The 25,139-nt window shown below is 48.2% G+C and overlaps 1 protein-coding gene across 1 annotated transcript in view; it reads right to left on the bottom strand.

The window, feature by feature from the left end:
• The window catches only part of XPO4 (exportin 4), a 185,530-nt gene that overhangs the window by 9,288 nt on the left and 151,103 nt on the right, over positions 1-25,139 (bottom strand). The window contains exons 14-19 of the mRNA XM_075337399.1: positions 18,431-18,590; positions 18,153-18,322; positions 14,658-14,832; positions 12,286-12,579; positions 2,802-2,982; positions 2,457-2,575 (exon numbers count right to left, since the gene is read on the bottom strand). Coding sequence (XP_075193514.1) covers positions 2,457-2,575; positions 2,802-2,982; positions 12,286-12,579; positions 14,658-14,832; positions 18,153-18,322; positions 18,431-18,590 — 1,099 coding nt within the window. The remainder of the gene's footprint in view (positions 1-2,456; positions 2,576-2,801; positions 2,983-12,285; positions 12,580-14,657; positions 14,833-18,152; positions 18,323-18,430; positions 18,591-25,139) is intronic.

The following is a 25,139-nucleotide window of genomic DNA, read 5'->3' as shown; positions in this document are numbered from 1 at the left end:
CACAGAATTAATAGAAGCAATCAAGTCACTAAGATCTGAGTCACCCTCAGAGAAATCGATGGGATACATAGGAGTCCTCTGTCAAGAGTATTAGTTGCACCCTGAGAGGGGGGCTGATGCATATTCATCAAAGTCCTGGACAAAAGTCCCATGGACTCAGCAAATGACTGGGATATGGACCTAGAAAAGGACTCTACCCAGGCCGGGGGTTCAATCACAGGTGCAGCAGCAGCCTGAGAGACCACTGGGGGTGAGACTTCAGGCTGTGGCACCGCCAAGTTAGAGCAACCATCACAGTGTGGATAAATGCTCGGCTCAGGCAGCAGGAGCTTACATGCAGTGCATGCAGAATAAAGCTTTGGAGCCTTGCTCCTTGTGGGAGACATGCTGCTGGAGTGGGGGCTTTGCAGAGAATGAACCCCAGGGAGAATATACAGAGGTCCACAATCAGAGACCGGCTGTGGCTTACCAGACCGCTGAGCGCGGTGTTGTGTGCCCTCCAGATCCCGAAGCCCGGTCCCCCAGAGCACAGCACCTCAGCAGAGATGCAGAATGCAGGATGTCCCAGAGCAGAGTGAACTCTGCCTGAGAAATGGAGGGGGCGGGACTAGGGGCGTTCCTATAAAAGAGCGGGAACTGGAGGGCTATAGAGACCTGCCGGGAAGGAGGGACACCCCAGCAGTGGGGAGTGTCCCTCCCCTGTGTAGAACGGCCGCCGGGAGGAGCCGAACCTGTCCCTCTGCATGAGTGACATGCGAGGGCAGGAAAACGAAACTAGGCCTCCGGTGAAGCCGGGGCCTAAATTTAAGCGGCGAGGCCGACAAGCAGGCACCATCGGCGCAGTTCTCAGGCAAAAGCTGGAGAACCCGCCGGAAAAGTTAAAAACAATCACATACAGCATACTCTCCCCTTACAATAAAGAACCGGGACCCCCAACATAAACGTCTCAGGTACTTAGCTGCTGAGACGCAGGGCCATGTCCCTGGGGATGAGTGCTCCGGTCCAACAGAATCCTCAAGGGGCTGTGGATGGAGACCGGACTCCTGCCAGGCATGGAGACCGTGCTGGCTCCCACTTCAAGCCAGAGCCCAGAAGGGATGGTGAAGGAGCGCGGCATGTAAGGCTTCAGCCTTGTATATCAACTTTAACAACACCGCCGACACAGTGGGGTGAGAAGGGACATGCCGGGAGTCCAGACATGGACCCGCTTTTCTTCAAACTCTTTCCAAAAGTCAAACAATCAGATGAGAATGCATGTGTGGATGTATGATCTCCTGAACACAAAGCGATAAACTGGCTAGGACTGGCTACCAGGGGGTGTATAAGCTCAGAGGGAGGAGCTACACTTTTAAGTGTAGCACTTTGTGTGTCCTCCGGAGGCAGAAGCTAAAACACCCCATGGTCTGGGTCTCCCAAAGGAACGATGAAGAAATGAGGGGTGCGTCTTAAAATCCAAATGTAGCTTACCGGGGACTTGTACAGAGAGGTCAAAAGGAGGCAGGGAGATGCTCCGAGCAATGCACTCTGCTGCTGCTCTGTTCTGTTTGGAGCCGCTCCGTTCTGCTCTGTGCACGGCTGCTCCGTCCTGCTCTGTGCACGGCTGCTCTGTCCTGCTCGGTTGCTCTGTGCACGGCTGCTCCGTCCTGTTCGGCTGCTCTGTGCACGGCTGCTCCGTGCATGGGTGCTCCGTCCTGCTCGGCTGCTCAGTCGCCGGCCCCGCACAAAGCAGAGCGGTGTCGCCAGCCCCGCACAGAGCAGAGCAGAGCGGCGTCGCCGGCCCCGCACAGAGCAGCACCCGCAGTGAGTATCTGGGCCCCCCTCTATACTACTTTCAGTACTCCAGTACCGCCCCTGCCTCCTGTGACCCCCGCTCCGCTGCTGCCCCCTCTCCCTGGAAAGACCCCACCAGATTATAAAACAGACCCCATATTTATTTTTACCTTTTTTTTCCCTCCAAATTTGGGGTGCGCCTTATAATCCAGTGCGTCTTATAAAACGAAAAATACGGTAAATGAGTGAATGTCGGACGTTTTGTCATATCTGCACTATGCGAATATGATTCATGCGGTTTGCTTGTCCGTACCGCGGACAGGTGACGCTGCCTTCAAATGAGTGCACTATTCTCATCTGTAAAATAGTGCTGCAATACATTTTCCACACGGACCACAAGTCTACGTGGAAAATCACTTGTGTGCACTGGTCTCCATAAGTTATTAATGGGTCAAAGCGCTGTCTTCTTGCACATACGGCCATCTGAAGCCCACCCATAATGTCGTTGGCAGCTATAATTCATGGGGGAGAAAAAAAAAAAAAAAGAAGAAAAAAAAAGAAAACAAAAATGCAGCAAAACTGCAACGTGGGAACATAGCCTTATGGGACAGTGGTGGGTGGTATGGAAGGAAAATTACCTATGGCAAAGTTTTTTACTAAGAATGTGAAGAGTTAGAAACACAAACCTTTAGTAAGTCCTGTGACATTAATGGCAGCACAATGTTGACCCCATATAAAACTACATCGGCCGCAGACACCGGCCTATTCGCTGCTTGTCCTTGTTCATGGGGGCGGAAAACTTCATCTGGAAAAATTAAATTAAATTAAAGGAATTAAATTAAATTAAAGGAAAAAAATTACATTCAGATTTCTCTACAGTTCACTAAGGAGCCTTGTGATGAAGCTGCATGGTGGCAGTTATAATAGAAATTAATAAGGGGAAAGGCGACAAATAATGATGGAAGATTACTGATTAATACAATGTAATGTGTCCCCCAATATACTGTGTTTCTGCAGGCGCCTGCACTTACCCGTGTCACTGAAGTCTATGAACTCCTTAGACAGCAGGTTGGTGAGAAGCTCCATGATGAGCAGCAGGTCCTGGTACTGATCCTCCTCCGCTGTGACATCTATACGTTTCCTCCCCAGGTTGTTTTTGGAATAGACTTGAAGCAGGGTCAGGCAGGCTTCATACAGATTCATGGCTTTTGACTGAAAATGAATAAAAACACTAATAAAACACTCAGGAGCATTCATGGCATCAATGACTGCGGTCACTAATCTTCTGCAGTCACGCAACATTTCAGAATGGTAAGGCAGTGTGCACACGTTGCGTTTTTATTGCACTTTTGGTTGCAGATTTTTACAAATCTGCAAGAAATCCTTATTCCAGCAAAGTCTATGAGAATCCTGAAGTGTTGTGCGCATGTCCAGGATTTCTTTTCCTTGCAGATTTGGTTGCAGAACAAAATCTGCAACGTCAATTCTTTCTGCATTTTCACAATTGAAAGCAAAAAAAAAAAACAGAAAAAAAACAAACCACAAAATGGTGGCAAAGAAGGGAATTTTGTTTAATTACCGTAAATTCCTTTTCTTCTAGCTCCAATTGGGAGACCCAGACAATTGGGTGTATAGCTATTGCCTCTGGAGGCCACACAAAGTATTACACTTAAAAGTGTAAGGCCCCTCCCCTTCTGGCTATACACCCCCAGTGGGATCACTGGCTCACCAGTTTTAGTGCCAAAGCAAGAAGGAGGAAAGCCAATAACTGGTTTAAAGACCAATTCAATCCGAGGAAACATCGGAGAACTGAACCATACCACATGAACAACATGTGTACCCGAAAAAACAGAAAAACCCCGAGAAAACAGGGCGGGTGCTGGGTCTCCCAATTGGAGCTAGAAGAAAAGGAATTTACGGTAAGTAAACAAAATTCCCTTCTTCTTTGTCGCTCCATTGGGAGACCCAGACAATTGGGATGTCCACAAGCAATCCCTGGGTGGGTAAAAGAATACCTCATGATAGGGCCGTCAAACGGCCCTCTCCTACAGGTGGCCAACCGCCGCCTGAATGACTTATCTACCTAGGCTGGCGTCTGCCGAAGCGTAGGTATGCATCTGATAATGCTTGGTAAAAGTAAGTAGACTCGACCAGGTGGGTGCCTGACACACCTGCTGAGCCGTAGCCTGGTGCCGTAATGCCCAGGATGCACCCACGGCTCTGGTAGAATGGGCCTTCGGCCTTGAGAGAACCAGAAGCCCAGTAGAACTGTAGGTTTCAAGAATTGGTTCCTCAAGCCCCCGAGCAAGGGTGGATCTGGAAGCTTGCGACTGTTTACGCCGACCAGCGACAAGGACAAAGAGTGCATCCGGGTGGCGCAGGAGCGCCATGCGGGAAGTAGAACCTGAGTGCTCTCACCAGAACCAACAGATGCAAATCTTTCTGAAAATGATGGACTGGACGAGGACACAAAGAAGGTGAGGTGATATCCTGATTGATATGAAAATGGGATACCACCTTAGGGAGAAATTCCGGAACCGGACGCAGAACTACCCTGTCCTGGTGAAGGACCAGGAAGGGAGTTTGTATGAGAGCGTTGCTAGCTCGGAAACTCTCCTAAGAGACGAGACCGTTACTAGAAGGCCACTTCCCGTGAAAAACGGGAAGGGAGACATCCTTCAGAGGCTCGAAAGGCGGCATCTGGAGAGCAATTAGAACCTTGTTCAGATCTCAGGGCTCTAACGGCCGCTTGTACGGAGTGCTGAGAAGACAAACTCCCCGTAGGAACGTGCGTACCTGAGGAAGTCGTCGTTTCTGAAAAAATACAGATAGCGCTGAGACTTGTCCCTAAAGGGAACTGAGCGACAACCCATTTTCCTACCTAGATTGCAGGAAGGAAGGAAACCTAGACGATGCAACCGGCCAGGGAGAAACACCCTGCGCCGAGCACCGAGATAAGAACATCTTCCACGTCCTGTGGTCAATCTTGGCGGACGTTGGTATGCTAGCCTGTCTCATGGTGGCAACCACGTCCTGAGGTAATCCTGACGACACTAGATTCCAGGACTCAATGCCACACCATCCGGTTGAGGGCCGTAGAATTCAAATGGAAGAATGGCCCTTGAGACAGCCAGTCTGATTGGTCTGGTAGTGCCCCCGGTTAGCCTACCGTGAGGCACCACAGAACCGAGTACCACAACATCCTTGGCCAATTTGTAGCGACGAGGATGGCGCGGCCGCAGTCGGTCTTGATCTAGCGCAGTACTCTGGGCAACAATGCCAGAGGTGGCACCTAAGGTAGCTGGAACTGCGACCAATGCTGAACTAAGGCGTTTGCCGCCAGAGCTCGATGATTGTGAAACCGTGCCATGAAGCTGGCACATTGATGTTGTGCCGTGACGCCATTAGATCGACGTCCGGCCTCTGTCAGCGGCGCCAGATCTCCTGAAACCCGTCCGGGTGAGGAGACCATACTCTTTCGGCCACACCTCAGCGACTTAGGAAGTCAGCTTCCTAGTTTCCACACTTGGGATGTGAATTGTGGATATGGTGGATGCCGTGTCTTCCACCCACATCAGAACCTGCCGGACTTCCTGGAAGGCTTGCCGGTTGCGCGTTCTTCCTTGGTGGTTGATGTATGCCACCGCTGTGGAGCTGTCCGACTGAAGTCGGATATGCTTGCTTTCCAGCCGCTGTTGGAAGGATTGTAGGGCAAGATACACTGCTCTGTGTTCAAGAACATTGATCTGAAGAGTGGACTCTTGCTGAGTCCACGTACCCTGAGCGCTGTAGTGGAGAAAAACTGCTCCCCACCCTGATAGACTCGCGTCTGTCGTAACTATCGCCCAGGACAGGGATAGGAAGGACCTTCTTTTTGACCAAGAGGTGAGAAGAAGCCACCACCGTAGAGATTCCTTGGCCGCCTGAGAAAGAACGACGACTCTGTTGAGGGACGTCGACTCCTCGTCCCATTGGCGGAGAATGTCCCATTGTAGTGGACGCAGTAAAACTGCGCGAAAGGAACTGCCTCCATTGCTACCATCTTACGTAGGAAGTGCATGAGGCGTCTCAATGTGTGCGACTGGTTCTTAAAGAAGAGCTTGCAGCCAGGGCTGTGGAGTCGGTAAGCCAAACCTTCGACTCCGACTCCGACTCCGACTCCTCAAATTCTCTTGCACCGACTCCGACTCCGGCTCCGACTCCGACTCCGGCTCCGACTCCGACTCCTACATATATTGCTTATAGTTAGGTGAAAAATTTATTGTAGTACATGAATATGTGTATGTGAACATTAGACATTTAATAATTTTTATGATACAATAATCAAGATATTTGGATAGAACATAAAATATATTTATTGGATACAACTTTAGAACACAAAAAACTGTAATAAATTGTAAATATGTAATACACTATGTAATATACAGTAGATTACATATATATCTTGTGTGTGTATATACACTGTGTATATATATATAATATTACATATTTACAATTTATTAGTTTTTTGTGTTCTAAAGTTGTATCCAATAAATATTTTATGTTCTATCCAAATATCTTGATTATTGTATCATAAAAACAATTAAATGTCTGATGTTCACATTATACTACAATAAATTTTTCACTTAAATATAAGCATTATACTAAATGTTATTATTTAGTAAAATATTCAGCACATTCTGCATTGCACTCCTGTCCCCAATTTATTATATATTTTAGGAGTCGGAGTCGGTGCATTTTATACCGACTCCAACTCCGACTCCGACTCCACCAAAATGAGCTCCGACTCAGACTCCGACTCCACGACTCCGACTCCGACTCCACAGCCCTGCTTGCAGCCCGTAGTGAATGCTGTTTGTCTAGCGGCAGCTTCACTATCGCTGAGAGAGTAAGAAACTCTATGCCTAGATATGTTATCGATAGGGTCGGGGTCGGATCTGACTTTAAAAAGTTGATGATCCACCCAAAACTCTAGAGAGTCTCCAGCGCAACGTTCGGGCAGTGTTGGCATGTTTCCTAAGAGAGTGCCTTGACAAGTAGATCGTCTAAATACGGGACCACAGAGTGACCCTGAGAGTGCAGGACTGTGACTACTGCTGCCCTGACCTTGGCGAAGACCAGTTGGACTGTCGCTAGCCGGAAGGTAGAGCTACGAACAGAGGGTGTTCGTCTACTATAACGAAGCGTAGAAACGCTAGTGCTCTGGATCAATCGGCACGTGTGGATAAGCATCCTTGATGCCTAATGATGCTAGGAAATATCCTTGGGACCTTGAGGCGATGACATGGCGGAGGGATTCCATCCGGAACCGCCTGGTGTCCACGAGCTTGCTGAGCATTTTTAGATCCAGAACGGGACGGAACGGCCCGTTGTTATAGGTACCGCAAAGAACTTGGGGTAAAAACCGTGACCTTGTTCCTGAAGAGGAACGGGGGTCATCCTCTTTCTGCCTATAGAGTGCACCCTGTTTGCAGAAGAGCAGCGGCCCGGCCGGGAGGTGGAGAAATTCTGAAGAATCGAGTTGGAGGACGAGAAGTGAGCTCTATCCTGTACCCGTGAGACAGAATGTCTCACACTCAATGGTCATTGACCTATGGCAGCTAAATATCGCCAAGGCGGGAGAGCCTGCTACCGACCGAGGCCGCAAGTCATGAGGAAGCCGCCTTGGAAGCGGGTTTTCAGACTGTCGCTTTTTTGGGCGAGACTGAGCCCGCTAAGAATCTTAGCTCCTCTGATCGTTTTGAGTCCACATTGGACGAGGAAAAATGGGACCTGCCCGAGCCTCGAAAAGGCCGAAAACCCCGACTGCCTCTTGCTCTGTTGGGGTTTGTTGTGTCCGGGCTGAGGAAAGGATGAATCCTTACCCCTGGACTGTTTGATGGTTACATCCAACGCTCACCAAACAGTCGGTCAGCAGAAAAAGGCAACTGGTTAGGCAACCTTTTTTGGAAGCAGAATCTGCCTTCCATTCACTTAACGAGCAGACCAGGCTCTGCTTAAAAACACGGAGTAGCGGAGGCTACCGCCGCACGGTTCGCAGAGTCCAGGACAACCTGAATCGCGTAAGAAACAAATGCAGACATTTGAGAGGTTAAGGATGCCACCTGCGGCACAGATGTACGTGTAACCGTGTCAATCTGTGTAAGACAAGCTGAAATAGCTTGTAGTGCCCCAAGGGAGAGAATGCCGGAGCCAACGGTGCGCCGACAGCCTCATAGATGGCTTTCGACCAGAGATCCATCTGTCTGTCAGTGGCATCTTTGAGTTTGCAGTTCCATCTCCCACTGCAACTATGGATCTAGCTACAAGCCTGGAGATTGGAGGATGCCGCTCGGGACATTGGGTCCAGTCCTTGACCAAGTCAGGGGACAGGGATAACGTGTATCCTAAGCCGTTTGGAGAAGCGCATATCTGGATAAGCGTGGTGTTCCTGGACTGCCTCTCTGAAGGCAGAGTGGTCCAGAAAAATACGTGAAGCTGACTCCTCCACTGGAGGAGCTGTGAGAAATAACCCACATTCTATAGATGGACGCTATAAGATTATTTACTATGGCGTCACAATCAGGTGTATCCAGATTGAGAGCGGTCTCAGGATCAGAATCCTGAGCCGCTACTTCCGCCTCATTACACAGCGAGTCCTTCTGTTAGGACCCTGATGAAACCGAGGCCGCTCATAGCGAGCCCACTTAGGCTGTCTGGGACTGACGTCCGTGCAGAGCCGTGACTCTGGGATGCGTGTGACATTCCCGGAGCTGTTAGTTATTCACACTGAGGGGGGCCATGGATCAATGATTCAACAGTGCCCATATTGTGAGAGACATGTCCGGACTGCTAGGCTTCTAGTATCATAGCCATAGTCTCAGAAAAACTGTCAGTAAATACTGCAGACACCGTCCTCATCCCCTGGCCATTAGTGCATACAATGGGAGTCTATGTAACCTGCCGGCCGTATAGCCGTACATGCTGTACCAGCTGTATAGAAAAACATGTGGTTCTGCACCTTTGTTTTACACAGAGAATATGCTGATAACTCCTCCGCATAATCCAGGAGGGTATATACAACGTGCGACCAAACAGTGCAATGTATATAGTACAAGCATATCTATAAGTGCACTTCTGCACTAGTGGGGTTAGCACCACAGGTGCTGCTTAACGCCTGTTACAGCGATTGTGTGACTATCAGAATGCCAGGGTCTTCCACACTTGTCTCTGTATCGTACAGAAACTGACACTAATGGCTGCCGGTGTCCTTGTAGAGAAGGAAGCCGTGGGCGTGCCTGAGAAAGTGCGGGAATCCGGATTCACAGTGCACACAGTGAGAGGGGTGGAGTATGCAAAACATACTCCAGCTCTCAGCTCTGCTCTATGCAGCGTCACGCCCCTACCCTGACTGTCAGGGCTGTGGGCGGTAACGAAGGGAGACTAGGCCCAGAAGCCGGGGACTCGAGTTAACAGCGCGGCCGCCGTAAAAGCGCGGGCCGCGCTGAAGTCCCCGGCGCACCACAAGTGCCAGCCGCGCCGCAGTTCCAGCGGCCGGCGCGACCGATTCATAGAAGTGGCCAGCGTCCCGCCCCTCTCCTGACTGGCAGGTCTGGGGGCGGGAACGAACGGAAGCAGGCCGCAAAAGCCGGGGACTCTAGTTATCAGCGCGGCCGCCGTAAAAGCGCGGGCCGCGCTGAAGTCCCCGGCGCACCACAAGTGCCAGCCGCGCCGCTGCCAGCGGCCGGCGCGACCGATTCCTGGAAGTGGCCAGCGTCCCGCCCCTCTCCTGACTGGCAGGTCTGGGGGCGGGAACGAACGGAAGCAGGCCGCAAAAGCCGGGGACTCTAGTTATCAGCGCGGCCGCCGTAAAAGCGCAGGCCGCGCTGAAGTCCCCGGCGCACTACAAGTGCCAGCCGCGCCGCAGTCCCAGCGGCCGGCGCGACCAATTCCCATAAGTGAGCCTGCTTCAGCAAAGCTGAATGAGGCCATGGCACAGGCGCCGCAGCGCTGATGTCCCCCGGCGCACTACAACACCCAGCATGCTGCGGTGTGAGCGCCAAATGCACGGGGACACAGAGTACCTTGAGGAAGCAGGGCCATGTCCCTGATGTACTCCGCTCCATCCAGCATCTTCTCCAGGGGCTGTAGATGGAGCACGGTCTCAGTGCCTGGAGACCGGTAAATCCCACTTCACCCAGAGCCCTGTAAAAAGGGATGGGGAAGGAATCAGCATGTGGGCTCCTGCCGCCGTACCCGCAATGGGTACCTCAACCTTACAAACACCTCCGACATACAGTGGGGTGAGAAGGGAGCATGCTGGGGACACTATATGTGTCCTCTTTTCTTCCATCCGACATAGTCAGCAGCTGCTGCTGACTAAAAAGTGGAGCTATGCGTGGATGTGTTGCCTCCTTCGCACAAAGCACAAAAACTGGTGAGCCAGTGATCCCACTGGGGGTGTATAGCCAGAAGGGGAGGGGCCTTACACTTTTAAGTGTAATACTTTGTGTGGCCTCCAGAGGCAATAGCTATACACCCAATTGTCTGGGTCTCCCAATGGAGCGACAAAGAAACAAGCGTTTTTCCTGCTGGCAGCTGCAGAAAGTTCTGCAACCAAATATGCAACATGTGCACATAGCCTTACTCTAGAATTGTCAGAAATAATTATTGTCATCATCAGGACTATTCCTCTTATTATGCAGGACTCCATTTAGAAGTCCTTAACATATTGTCTCCTTTCAGTGAGCGATTGTGTACTGGTAGGATGCGCCATCACTTTGTGTTGGTCAGCCTCATTCATATTAAAACTAGCTGTAGTATTCTAGGGGACCTTCCCACTTTGTATTTTAGTAGTACAGTCCCTCAGAAAATTACTTTTAGCGCAAATGAAAATGAGGCGGCTTTGGTGCACCCTCATCATGCACCGTTACACCCACTCAAATTGCATTTTTGGGACTTTCCATGCTTTTGATCGACAGTGTTCAACCAGAGCATGTGTGTACACTAATACTGCCTGAGCGCACGGACACCGTGTCAGTGCGGGTTGTGCACACTGAGTACGTTCCCTTCTGTGGCTCCTCTCAGCAGCAGTCAGATGCTACACCAACACACCCAGAAGTAGGGCTCTTTTCCATCTGCGATTTTCATGTGCGAGTGCAATCCGATAAAAAAAAAAAAAGAAATCGGATTGCACTCGCACCAGTGTTAATCCGTGAGCCAGTTTCCTCTGTCCTGCTTTTTCTCCACATGAATCGGGCTCTCGGTGCAATCGCAGCATGCTGGGTTTTGCACCGATTCTCGGCTCACACGTGTGTAAAATCGCACTGCACTCGCATGTTATGCGATCACAGTGCGGTGCACGCGGAGATAGACAGCGGATGAGATGGGGAGAAAGTGCTCTGCTCCCTCCATCATCTCCGCTCCTGTGATGTGATTGCAAGATCACATCACAGTCGCATGATCCTCGGCTGACACCCGCAGCGAAGGGTCATTAGCATATCGCTGCCGATGCTGCCGCAGAGCCTGTATAGTGAACGGCGGGCATAAAAGCAGACACCGGAAGGAAAATGCACCCGTCCACTTTGTGAGCGCTCCTGCACTGTGTGTATGGCTGAGCTCAGGCAGTGTCAGTGCACACGCTGGATGAGTTCTGGCTGCACCTGCTCTGAACAAAGCACTGTGAATCTGAAGTGTGGAGACATCCCCAAAATGCAAACTCCGTGGGTATAACAGTGCACAGAGTCCTCTGTCAAGGGTGCACTGAAGGCCTCATCATTTGTATTAAAAGTCATTTTCTCCACTAAAGTGTACAGAGCTGGAATAATTTCTATAGGAGCCAAGTCCCCTATATCTCTGTATAGGGAGTAACACACTTCCTTTAATAATCGCCAGGGTCCCACTAATGGTTCCCCTTACTAATTCAAAAAATGAAGAAGCCGAAACATTGCATCCTATGCACAGTTTTTCTCATATGTGGTGCTGCTGTGACATCACAGGTCAGTATAATGCTGGACATGTCAGGGAGCCCAAAATGCTCCTCAGTGACAGATTTCCTTTCCACCAGCAATTGTATTGGACTTAGGCTCTTACGTTTGCAAATGGCAACATGAATTTGTGATTACACCAAGCTGTTCCCGGCACATCTGGTAACCTCATCTGCGTTTCAGAGAATTGCGGTCGCCATTTGGAGCCCTAAATTATATTAATTGGGACCTAGCTCATCCTCACTGTATGCAAACATGGGGTTGTACATGTGGCTACCTTGGGTAAATCCTGAGAATTGGGCAACTTCTAGAGAAGGTGGCACTTGTAGCACAGGCCTCTATTGAAATTAATAGACATTGGGGGAAAATGAGTAGATTCTGTACATTATCTTTGATTTCCATTCATTCAGGCAAGAGAGACTTGGCAAGAAACTCTCCCACCCTCAGGATCGTCGGCTCCAGCAGGTGAGAAATGCACATTTCCAAAACAAATCAAAAAATAGTAGTAACAGTCCCCCTTGTTAAGCGATGATGAGGCGCCGGCACTTACCTCTCCAAGGTAACAAATCTGTTTATGTGCAACTTCTACAAAAACTTCTATAATAAGGTTTACAGTCTCTGGGGTATTTTTATAAACTTCCATTAATCCAATGCAGTTAGTTAAAAAGTCCATAAGAAAATTGAAGAGGATGGCCACGTTGTCTATCTGCGTGGCTTCCGCTATTCCGCACAGGGCTTCTAGCGTGGCCGTGATCTCCTGCTTCACCTCCTCCTCTTGGCAAATTTGCTGGAAGTTTTCTTGATTTATCACATTCAAGAACCTCTGTTGTAAAGGCTGCAAAACCTGTAACAGGGACATAAAAAGTCAGGCGGAAGATCAGGAAACATTCCTTTACGACCATTCATATTAGTGTAGAAGAACCAATGGTTTTGCAAATGTATGGAACCGTTCTAAAACCTAAGTGTGACGACATGGACTCTCATGGGTTAAAGTTTCTTAAAATCCAGCCAGACAGCATGATAGATTGTCTATAGACTGGGGAGAAGTCCCTCATTGTTTTTACAAGACTCTTGTTGACTCAATGTAATTGTGTTGGCCATTGAAAGCCAGACGTATTGTTCTCCACACTTTTCCAGTAACCATTGTATTGTAGTTGTGTATTGCTAATGTGATTACCTTAGTAGCCATTGTCTAGTCGGTGACTCCCAGATTACATGTACACCCTGAGTCTTTCTATGCACATCATTTAAATGAACATTATCCATGCAGCTTGAAATTCATCCAATGGGAGAAGCAATCTTGTCCTACCAATCGATGAGGACGCAGTGTATCCTAAGGGAAGGTTGTGGCTATAAAAAGGACTTCTTTAAGCCACCAGGGGTTGTTGATGGATGCTGATGGATCCAGTCTAAGCTCTTTGGAGCTGACTAGAGGATCAGGATATCTTATGGCTTCAATCTAGGGACTCCGGACCCGGTTGGAGACCATATCCACAGCCTAGGGATTTCGACTCCGGCTGCCAGGATTTTATCATCAACCCAGGACTACCTAAGGAGGACACTCCGGTTGGGACAGTTCAGTCACCTGTTACAGACTTTTCAGACCTCAGGCAGCTTGGAACCTGTGAGGCATGGACATTCTAATCCCTGGTGAGCCAGCGGAAGGGTAAGACTCTGTTGCCGGTTACATTTGTGTGTTTTGCTGGTTATGTGTTATGTGCCGTTAATTGTTTGGGGATCCAATAAAGTCTAATTTTTGTGGTTCCCTCACCCTGTGTTGTCTGAGTAGTGTTACGCCCACGGTTAAGGAGGCCGGCGTTCAGTTGGGATGAGCCCTGAGCCACGCTGTCTTTCTAAAGGCGGCGGGTTTTAGTGGACGAGAGCGCCCACTGAGCCCCGTGTCTCCACACTAAGCATTCAACTGCACTGGCTGCGATCACCGAGGGGTCTATCTGCCTGCGGTCTACAAGAAGAAGGTAAGAGGACACCGTGGGAACAGAGGACAGGTGAGAATATTTTTTTGTATGTGTATGTAAACAACGCCATAATAGGGGACCGGAAAGAGAACATTACTAAATGATAAGGCAAATTAATAGAGGGCTTATTACTACAGGACATAATATAGGCACATTACTATAGGGGACAATATGGGCACGTTACTGTATTGGCACATTACTACCAGTAGCTGCTGCATTTCCCACCCTAGGCATATACTCGACACAATAAGTCTTCCCAGTTTTTATGTGGTAAAATTAGGTGCCTTGGCTTATAATCTGGTGGGCTTACACTCGAGTATATACAGTAATCTGACAGCTAGGAAACTCACAATAGGGACCCCATAATCCAGTGAGAAGACAGAACATTTATTCATGCATATTCCTATTCCATCCACACAGGGGACTACATTTCTAGTTATGAGTCCGTGTGAAAAAGACCTCGCCTCACCTCGCGTAGGTGCTCTGGAGAAAACAGTCAATAATAAAGTGGGGTAACTCCGGCACACTACTATTTCCCATAAAGATCATGGAGACATAGAAAATTGAAGAAAAATCTTTTTTCTTTATTTTTGCTCGTGAAAGCCACTGGCGGACTTTTGTATAGCACTGTTTCACCTTTTCACTTTTTTCACGAGCAAAAATAAAGAAAAAAGATTTTTCTTCAATTTTCTATGTCTCCATGATCTTTATGGGAAATAGTAGTGTGCCGGAGTTACCCCACTTTACATTTCTAGTTATAGCTGGGGGTCTCCATGTTCTTAACCCCAACCAATCAAATATATTATTAAACTGACCAGGTTAACATGTTCCTAAAGTTCTAGGAGCCAAAATTATCCCCAAAATCAAACCAATCTACCTGATCTAAGAAAATTTGTATCCAAGATGTCGAAGTAAAAGGATCAAGAAAGTTAAGATCGTATCTCACCTCGGTCCAGTATTGCTGCTTGGTCTCAGAGTCCATGTGGGCAAATCCTCCTAGTACCAGCGCCTTCATGAGAGTCCTCTGTACAGAGCTGGATAGGTAGTTTAAGGGAGGACTCCTCCGTGCAAATTGCTTGGCAAGATTCCACCAGTTTTCACACTGTATTACTAAATTGGCCCTATGAAATAAAGGCTGAGAATCAGGACCCAAGAAATCCTGAGGAGTTGTCCACGATCAGAAAACCCTGGCCGCTTTCCTCCACAAACAGAACCACACTGATCCATGGGTTGTGTGTGTGTATATATACACATTCATATACAGTATAACACAAAAGTGAGTACACCCCTCACATTTTTGTAAATATATTATATCTTTTCATGGGATAACACTGAAGATCTGATACAATGACTTTGATACAATGTACAGTGTCAGTGTGCAGCTTGTATATCAGTGCAAATTTGGTGTCCTCGAAATAACTAAACTCACAGCCATTAATGTCTAAACCGCTGGCAACAAGAGTGAGTACACCTCTAAGGGAAAATATCCAAATTGTGCACAAAATGTCAATATTTTGTGTGGACACCATTACTTTCAAGCACTGCCTTAACTCTCTGGGCATGGAGTTCACTAGAGCTTCACAAGAGCCGCTGGATCCTCTTCCATTCTCCATGACGATATCACGAAGCTTGTGGATGTTAGAGACCTTGCGTTCCTCCACCTCCTGTTTGAAGATGCCCCACAGATACTCAATAGGGTTTAGGTCTGGAGACGCTTGGCCAGTCCAGCACCTTTGCCCTGTTTCTTTATCAAGGCAGTGGTCATGTTGGAATACTGCCCTGCGCCCTAGTTTCCGAAGGGAGGGGGATCATGCTCTGCTTCAGTATATCCCAGTACATGTTGACATTCATGGTTCTCTCAACTGTAGCTCCCCACAGCCGGCAGCACTCATGCAGCCCCAAACCATGACACTCCACCACCATGCCTGACAGTAGGCAGGACACACTTGTCTTCGTCTTCTTCACCTAGTTGCCGTTACACAAATTGACACCATCTGAACCAAATACATTTATCTTGGTCTCCTCAGACCACAGGACATGGTTCCAGTAATCCATGTCCTTAGTCTGCTTGTCTTAATCAACGTTACTGGCTTTTCTTGTGCATTATCTTTAGAAGAAGTTTCCTTCTGGGACAACAGCCATGCAGACCATTTTGATGCAGTGTGTGGCGTATGGTCTGAGCACTGACAGGCGGAACCCCACCCCTTTAACCTCTGCAGAAATGCTAGCAGCATTCATATGTCTATTTTGAGAAGACAACCTCTGGATATGACACTAAGCATGTGCACTCCACTTCTTTGGTCAACCATGGTGAGGCCTGTTCTGAGTGGAAACTGTCTTGTTAAAACTGCTGTATGGTCTTTGCCACCGTGTTGCAACTCAGTTTCAGGATGGCGACCACCTTCTTATAGCCTCGGCCATCTTTATGTAGGAGCAACCATTCTTTTTTTTTTTCCAGATAATCAGAATTCTTTGCCATGAGGAGCCATGTTGAAATTCCAGTGATCAGTATGAGAGAGTGTGTGTGAGAGATAACACCAAATGTAACACTCCTGCTCCCCATTCACACCCGACACCTTATAACACTAATTAGTCACATGACACCAGGGAGAGAAAATGGCTAATTGGTCACAATTTGGCCATTTTCACTTATGGGGTGTACTCACTTTTGTTGCCAGCGGTTTAGAGATTAATGACTGTGTGTTGAGTTATCTAGAGGGCAAAACATTTACACTGTTATGCAAGTTGCCACTGACACTGTACATTGTATCACAGGGTCAGATCTTCAGTGTTGTCCCATGAAAAGAAATAAGGGGTATACTCCCTTTTGCGATATACTGTATATTAAAATGGGACGTTTCGCAATGCCACACATCCTGTGAAAATACTGCAGGATGTCAGGGCATGCTGGGAGTTGTAGTTTCTCGATAGCTAGTGTACTACAAGTTGATGACCCCCATAAAGGTTGTTAAATAGGCAAAAGCATGTGTGTCTGGTTATTGGCTACATTTATTTTTATTCCCCAGTAATCTGCCAACTTTCCTAATAGGTCTGCTTTAGTTGTTAAAGGGACTGTATCGCGGTTATTTTTGTATTAAAAATAGTGATTATGAAATCTAGTATTTTTAATACAAAATGAAAAATCGCAGCTTATTTACTTTTTATTTAATTCTAATTTTACTGGAGGCACTGGAGGCTGCCATGCTGGATTTGCTGTGTAACGACAGTTACTCACTCCTTTATGGCAGCCCCTGTGCATAGAGTATAGTGGTCGGTATCCGACCCCATCATTTACGTTACAGTGGGCGTCTCTTGTGACCTGGACGCCCCCCTTGGGCTGTTCAGATCACAGCAGAGGGAGGAGATCAGCGCCATCATCGTGGAGCTCACAGCGTATGCTGTTTGCTCCACTATACCCCTGTCAACCACCGGGTTATGTGAGTACGGGCCGCCTCCCCTCCCCTCTGCCAGTTACCGTCTCCGATGACACCCCATCCCTCCGCTCTCCCCAGCCCCCGCTATTGCTACAAACGCCGCCCCTCCCCCCCCGCCGTTACCGTCTCCGATGACACCTCCGCTGTCCCCAGCCACCGCTCTGGCCGCCGATGGGGTGTGTGTGTGTGTGTACGCGCACCACTGCATGTGAGTACCGCTGCTGCTACTGCTGATGCTGTCTGCACGGCTGTGTATCTAATCCTGTCCTGGGTGATGCTGTCTGCACGGCCGTGCAGCTAATCCTGTCCTGGGTGATGCTGTCTGCACGGCCGTGTATCTAATCCTGTCCTGGGTGATGCTGTCTGCACGGCCGTGTATCTAATCCTGTCCTGGGTGATGCTGTCTGCACGGCCGTGTATCTAATCCTGTCCTGGGTGATGCTGTCTGCTGAGCCGTGTATCTAATCCTGTCCTGTGTGATACTGTCTGCACGGCTGTGTATCTAATCCTAGCCTGTGTGATACTCCTGCTGTCCTTGGTAACACTTTAGACATTTCTGGTCACCAACAAAATGGCTGTGCACTGTGTCCCTACATGTCATTCTCGGTTATCGTTTGTAAACACTCAGATTGGGAGGGAGGAGGCGTGCCATCACACACAGGAGAGCAGACTCTGCCCACTTTACTGCAGCTGTAATGTGAGTTTTTTATAGTTGGATTTCTGTAGGATTTCAGAAGCTGCTCCCCCTAGTGTTTAACAGTGGAAACAGTGGAAAATATCAAACTTTAAATTTTTTTTTTATATTTTGCTCAATTAAAAAAAAATAATATTGAAACAAAACATTAAAATATTATTACATTTTTTCAGTTATTTTTTTTTTTTCTGACGATGCATTCCCTTTAATGTTGTATCAAATCATAATTCTGAAGCCTCTTTACTTGAAATTCTGCCGTGTGCCTCGGTTATTCCTCCTGGAAACGTAGGACTAATAACCGGATGTCACTTACCTCTCTCTCCTTTCTACCAGGGCTACTAATAGCTGTACAGTGTCATTAGCCAGGTCCTGCTCAGAGCTCCACACTGACAGATTGCTGATCACTTTTTCTAGAAGATAACCGATGATCCACTGAGATCCTTCCGTGTCGGCACCAAATGCTGTATTTAATGGCATGCTGATCTACAAGACAGAGAGGAAAAATGATCAACACTGTCCATAACCAAACCAAAAGGAAACCGCAGCAGGTCTCATCCAAAACCCGGCTGGTGCTGCTGGCTAAACACTTACCTGGTCATACAATTTTTCATCCACCAGCAGATAAGTCTTTGCCCAACGTTTTAGAAACCAGACAATATCTTTCCCCATTTGGGGGCTTAGAAGATGGGTTAAATCTGCCCTTGTGGCGCGAGACTCTACTTCAGAAGCTCTTAGGACCGCAGACAGTAACCTGTAATGGAGGGATAGGAGATAAATCACATGGTGGGCTCTTAAAGGGAACCTGTCTCCAGCTTTTTCAGTTATGAGCTGTGACCACCATCAGTGATCTCTTATATACAGCTTTCTAGAATACTGTATATAAGAGCCCAGGCCGCTCTGCAGAACGTTAAGTTTTTATTGTACTCACCTGCAGGGCAGTCCAGTCCGATGGAGTCGCTGGTCACAGTTCCGGCGCCTTCTCTCTGCTGCGATCGCCATCATCGCCATCCTCCTCTTACCGAGCCCAGTGTTGATGACGCGCCTATGTCATCCACACAGGCCGGCATTGCCGGCATGCGCAGGAGTGCAATGTCAGTCTGTGTGGATGATGTAGGGCGTGTTATCTATACTGGGTTGGGAAAAAGAATGGCGAGCGCTGCAGGGAGGAGGCGCCGGACCGGAGAGCAGCGACGCTTATCGGATAGGATTTTCCCCCCCTGGTGAGTTTTATAAAGGTATTTTTTACATTATACATAGCGGCCTCGGCTCTTCTATACAGTATTCTGGAATGCTGTATACATAGGCTCACTGGTGGTGGTCGCAGCTCATAAGGGACCAGGTTCCCTTTAATGGTTGCATCATCAAAAGGTGTGAAATTTTAGTATAAAACCTGCAATAAGTTTACAACAAAGAATAGTTAGTATCAGGAATGGAGATATATATATATATATATATATAGATAGATAGATAGATAGATAGATAGATAGATAGATATTGTATTTATTTATTTTTTTCTAAGTTAGGTTACCTATACACACACACACACACACACATATATTTATTTATTTTTTTATAAGTGAGGTTACATATATACTTCGGGTTCCCAACTACACCACCCCTCCTTACGAGAGACTGCTAAAGTTGGATATGGCCATCGCATCGAAAATTACTAAAAGGTTGTTTTTGAAGAATGTAAAAAGGTTAATGCTGCAATAGGTCACCAACTTGTTCAGTCCATGCCTAGATGACTTGGTACGGTCATTAAAAATCATGGCGGTCATACAAAATACTAGATGTGGTAGTTTTTAGAGTGTATTTTTTGCATTTTGTATCAAGCAATTTGAGTAAAACTGAAGATTTAAATTTTTTATTTTTTTTGTAAGAAAGTCATATTAACCTTAATTTCATATTACGGGTTAAAAAATGTTCTATGAAACTGATATTAATGATATTAAAATCTTACTTTTTAAAAGGATGTGTACCAGTTCATGCTCACCACAGTATATATACTTACATGTACACTGCACAAGAATATAAACAACACTTGTTTTTACTCCCATTTTCCATGAGCTGAACTCAAAGAGCTAAGACTTTTTCTATGTGCACAAAAGGCCTTTTTAAGCAAATATTGTTCACAAATTTAATTAAAAACGGTTAGTGAGCGCTTCAGAGATAATCCATCCACCTCACAAGTGCAGCATATCAAGATGCTGATTATGCAGCATGATTATTGCACAGGTGTGCCTTAGGTTAGCCACAATAAAAGGCCACTCTATAATGTGCAGTTTTATCACACAGCACAATGACACAGACGTAGCAAGTTTTGAGGGAGTGTGCTGACTGCAGGAGTGTCCACCAGAGCTGTTGCCCGTGAATTGAATGTTTATTTCTCTACAATAAGCCATCTCCAAAAGGAGTTTGAGAGCATTTTGCAGTACATCCAACCGCAGACCACGTGTAACCCCACCAGACAGGACCTCCACATCCAGCATCTTCACCTCTAAGATCGTCCGAGACCGGCCCCCCAGACCGCTGCTACAACAATCGGTGCAGAACCAAAGAATTTCTGCACAAACTGTCCGCAACCGTCTCAGGGAAGCTCATCTGTTGCTCGTCGTCCTCATCGTGGTCTCTACCTGACTGCAGATTGTTGTCGTTGAGTGGACTAATGCTCACATTCAATGGTCTCTGGCAAGTTGGAGAGGTTTTCACTGTACAGGGCTGACAGAGTATGGCGTCATGTGGATGAGTGGTTGCTTTGCTGATGTCAACGTTGTGAATCAAGTGGCCCTCGGTGGTGGTGGGATTATAGCATGGGCAGGCGTTTGTTATAGACAAGGGACACTGGGGCATTTTATTGATGCCATTTTGAACGCACAGAGATACCGTGACGAGATCCTGAGGCCATTGTTGTGCCTCATCCACGACCATCACCTCATGTTGCAGCTAATAATGCACGGCCCCATGTTACAGGGACCTGTGCACAATTCCTGGAAGCCATCCCAGTCAAGCCAGCCTGAAACCATCCCAGTTCTTGTACGGCAGAATACTCACCGGACAGGTCACCCATTGAGCATGTTTAGCATTCTCTGGATCGGCATATATGGCAGAGCATTCAAGTTCCTGCTGGTATCCAGAAACATCACAACTATTAGGCCTAAGGCTCTGTGCGCACTAGAAAAGTGATTTTTCTCAAGAAAATTTCTTGAGAAACTTCTGGGAGTTGAAGATTTCCGCACCTGCGGAAAAATCCGCGGGAAAAACGCATGCGGATTTGCCGCATGTTGCTCCCTGCGGTTTTGCAATAAATAATATAGATAATCGATAGACAGATAATGGATAGAGTGAAAGATGGATAGATGAATAGATAGATAGGCCTGTTTCACACGTCAGTGTTTCTGGTACGTTTGTGCTTTTTTTTAAACGTACCAGAATCACTGACATACGCAGACCCATTATAATGAATGGGTCTGCTCACACGTCAGTGATTTTTCACTGCACGTGTCTCCGTGCGGCGTACCCGCGTGTGCGTGATTGCCGCACGGAGACATGTCCATTTTTTTCTGGCATCACTGATGTCGTGGTCCGTGAAACACGTGCCAGAAAAAAACGTGCTTTTAAAATAAAAAACATTTTTACTCACCCGGCGTCCAGCGATGTCCTCTGCAGCCCGTGCAGCCTGCTGCTTCTGAGCCGGCTCATTACTGTCGCGCATATTCATGATGCACGACACAGCCGACCCGGAAGCAGCTGCTGCGGGGTCAGCGCTGGCCGGATGCTGCGCCGCGGGAGCGATCAGCACCATGGAGAGCGGGAGCGCGCACAGGTGAGTTGATTTCTAAGTGCAATCACGGGCCACGGAGAATGGAGCCCGGATTGCACTTAGAGAACCCACGTGTGCCGTAATTCACGGCACATGCAGGGACATGTGCATGTTTTACACGCCAGTGAAAAACGTCAGTGTTTTTCGCTGACGTGTGAAACGGACCATAGATAGATAGATAGATGAGAAAGACCTATAGAATGTCCCACCTCCCTGCATTTTCTAAGCTGGCACCCTTTAGTGACTTTCATGTGGCACTAAGGCTATGTGCGCACGTTGCGTACAGTCACTGCAGAAATTTCTGCAGCGATCTGAAGAGCACATGTGCGCTTTAAATCGCTGCAGAAATGTCCGTAGTGAGAAAAAAAAAAAGCCGATTCCATGCGCTCTGCCTGCAGCTCCTGCCATAGACAGAGCAGGGGCTGCCGGCAAAGCGCACGGAAGAAGTGACATGTCACTTCTTAGAACGCAGCGCTTCTGCAGAAGCCGAAGCGCTGCGCTCTAAAACGCCACGTGCGCACGGCCCCTGCACAATCTCCATAGACTGTGCAGGGGACGCAGGACGCATGCAGTTACGCTGCGCTACAAAGCGCAGCGTAACTGCATGTATTTACGCAACGTGTGCACATAGCCTAAAGGGTGCTTAGCCTTGTATTTAGCCATAAAATAAATAAATAAATAATTAAAAAAAAAAACGACGTGAGGTCCCCCCATCTTTTGTAGCCAGCTAGGGTAAAGCAGACGGCTGCAGCCTGCAAACCACAGCTGGCAGCTTCACCTTGGCTGGTAATCCAAAATAGAGGGCACCCCACGCTATTATTTTACATTAAATAAATAATTTAAAAACAAAAAACGTGGGGTCCCCCCCAAATTGGATCACCAGCCAAGGTAAAGCGGACAGCTGTGGTCTGGTATTCTCAGGCTAGGGAGGTCCACTGTTATTGGACACTCCCCAGCCTAAAAATAGCAGGCCGCAGCCGCCCCAGAAGTGGCGCATCCATTAGACGTGCCAATCCTGGCGCTTCGCCCCAGCTCATCCCGCGCCCTGGTGCGTTGGCAAACGAGGTAATATATGGGGTTGATGCCAGATGTGTAATGTCACCTGGCATCAAGCCCTGGGGTTGGTGAGGTCAGGCGTCTATCAGATACCCGACATCACCAACCCAGTCAGTAAGAAATAAAAAATAGACAACAAAAAAAGTTTTATTTGAAAAAAACACTCCCCACATTCCCTCTTTAACCAATTTATTTAAAAGAACAATCAATTCCACGTCCGGCGTAATCCAATAAGGGGGGGGGGGGCACGGCGATCCATACCATAGTCGCTGTCCCAGTCAATGAAGAACAGAATGTTCTCCATTGGCTGGGAGAGCAATGCAGTGACCTGAGCTAACATCAATAGGTCAGCTCAGGTCACTGCAGGGGATGACGAGCGCTGCTGCCAGGAGCATAGATGAGATCATTACCTTCTGTGATCATCTCCTGTACTGCTGACGTCAGCGCTGTCACTGACTTCTATGCCCGCCGCGTTGTCAGAAGTATCGCGAGAGCCCGTGTGACGTCACCGCTAGTGACAGTCTCGGGCCGCTCGCGAGACGGGCATAGACAGCAGTGACCGCGCTGACGTCAGGAGGCAGGAGATCGTCACAGCAGGTAATGATCTCACCTCCTGACAGCAGCGATAGTCATCCCCGCGGCTCCCAGCACTGCAGGCTGTCAGTGTCTGCCTGCGCTGCCGCGTGACAGGCTGCTGACACTGCGGGCACACACTGACACCCTGCAGTGCAGTGTCAATGTCTGCCTGTGTCAGTGTCTGCCTGCGCTGCAGCGTGACAGGCTGCTGACACTGCGGGCAGACACTGACACCCTGCAGTGCAGGCAGCCGCGAGGCCGGAGCAGGACACAGACTGCACGGGCACCTGGAGGTCGCACGGAAGCGCTTCTGTGCGGCGTCCAGGGAGTGTGACGTCTGTGTTTACTCTGCTCCGCTTCCTCTTCCTGGCATAATGACATCGCTTCCTGCAAAACCACGAAATCGCGGCTATACCGGGGGTATACCGCACATCATTTGCTACCTGCGGTATACCCCCGGAATTTCGCGATTACATTACAGTGAATGGAGTGAAATTCCGGGGGTATTCCGCAGGTACCTGCGGAAAATAATGGACATGCACATTTTCTCAAGAAAGTTTCTCGAGAAAATCTTCTCAAGGAAATTTCTTGAGAAAAATCCGCACAGTGCGCACAGCTATTTTTTTTTCTCATAGGATTTGCTGGGAAATGTCTGCACAAAGATTGCAGACATTTCTCAAGAAATTTCTGCAGCAAATCCGCGGGTAAATCCGCGGGCAAAACGGCCTAGTGCGCACAGAGCCTAAGGCTATGTGCCCACGCTGCGGATTTACTGCGGATTTTGCGGCGGATTTGCCGCGGATTTCCCGAAAATCTGCAGCAGCGGCACTTCCAAGCCATTTCAATGGCATTTTTGAAATGCTGTGCCCATGCTGCGGATTTTTCCGCGGCGGATTTGCCGCGGATTTTGATCCGGAAAAATCTGCAGCATGTCAATTATTGTTGCGGATTTTGTTGCGGATTTTTCCCATGCAAGTCAATGCAAGGTGTAAAATCCGCAAGAAATCCGCAGGTCTGTTCCCACAGGCTCTTTTTCCTGCGGATTTGGTGCGGATCTCGCAAACAAATCCGCAGGAAGTGATGTAGGATAGTTCAGGAAGAGGAAGTTTCACCATTTTGTAGTGTAGAGTAGTGGCAGTGTAGTCGTGTTGTGTCCGGACTCTGGATTGCCAGCTAAAAGCAGCTAGTTACAGGCTGCTTGCTTTTAGCTGGCAAAACAGGATCCCAGGTCTTTTTTCATAATTCTGTTTAAAAAAAAAAAAAAAATGTGCTCCGCTGTATTTTCACTGTCCAGCCCGATGCAAGCAAGCAACTGAGGGCTGTGCTTCTCAGCGGGATAAGGCTGAAGCATTCTCTGCCCCTCCCGCTGAGAAAAACAGTCCTCAGCTGCCCCTGAAAATGGCGGCTTCGTTGTGAAGCGCCATTCACAGGTGCTGTACCGAGGCTCATCCAGCTGCCCTGATGCATTTGGCTGGCTGGGTAATATAACGGGGTTAATGCCAGTTTTCTGCAAACTGGCACTAAGCCCGAGGTTCATAATGTCATGCCTGTGTAGACACGGCCATTATGAACCTCCGTTTGGTAATAAAGAAAAGAAAACACTTTTTTAAAAATTTTATTTGAAAGAAAAACACACACACATCCCTGATTCCCATCTTTATTACTCCCTGAATCCCCCGACGATAATCCATGACAGCTCCGATGTGCACCCGGCTGACCCGGGCACTGACGTCAGCCGGTCACAGCAGCTGTCAGTGTACGAGATGCTGCAAAGCTCTCTTCCGTCTGCTGCGACCGGGTCACATGAGTGCACATCGGAGCCCGGCACATCAGGTGGTCGGTGTG

Source organism: Anomaloglossus baeobatrachus, chromosome 2 (genome assembly GCF_048569485.1).
Source record: "Anomaloglossus baeobatrachus isolate aAnoBae1 chromosome 2, aAnoBae1.hap1, whole genome shotgun sequence".
NCBI lineage: Eukaryota > Metazoa > Chordata > Amphibia > Anura > Aromobatidae > Anomaloglossus > Anomaloglossus baeobatrachus.
Note: the sequence above shows the minus strand (reverse complement) of the source record. Positions and strands in the feature narration are given on the sequence as shown.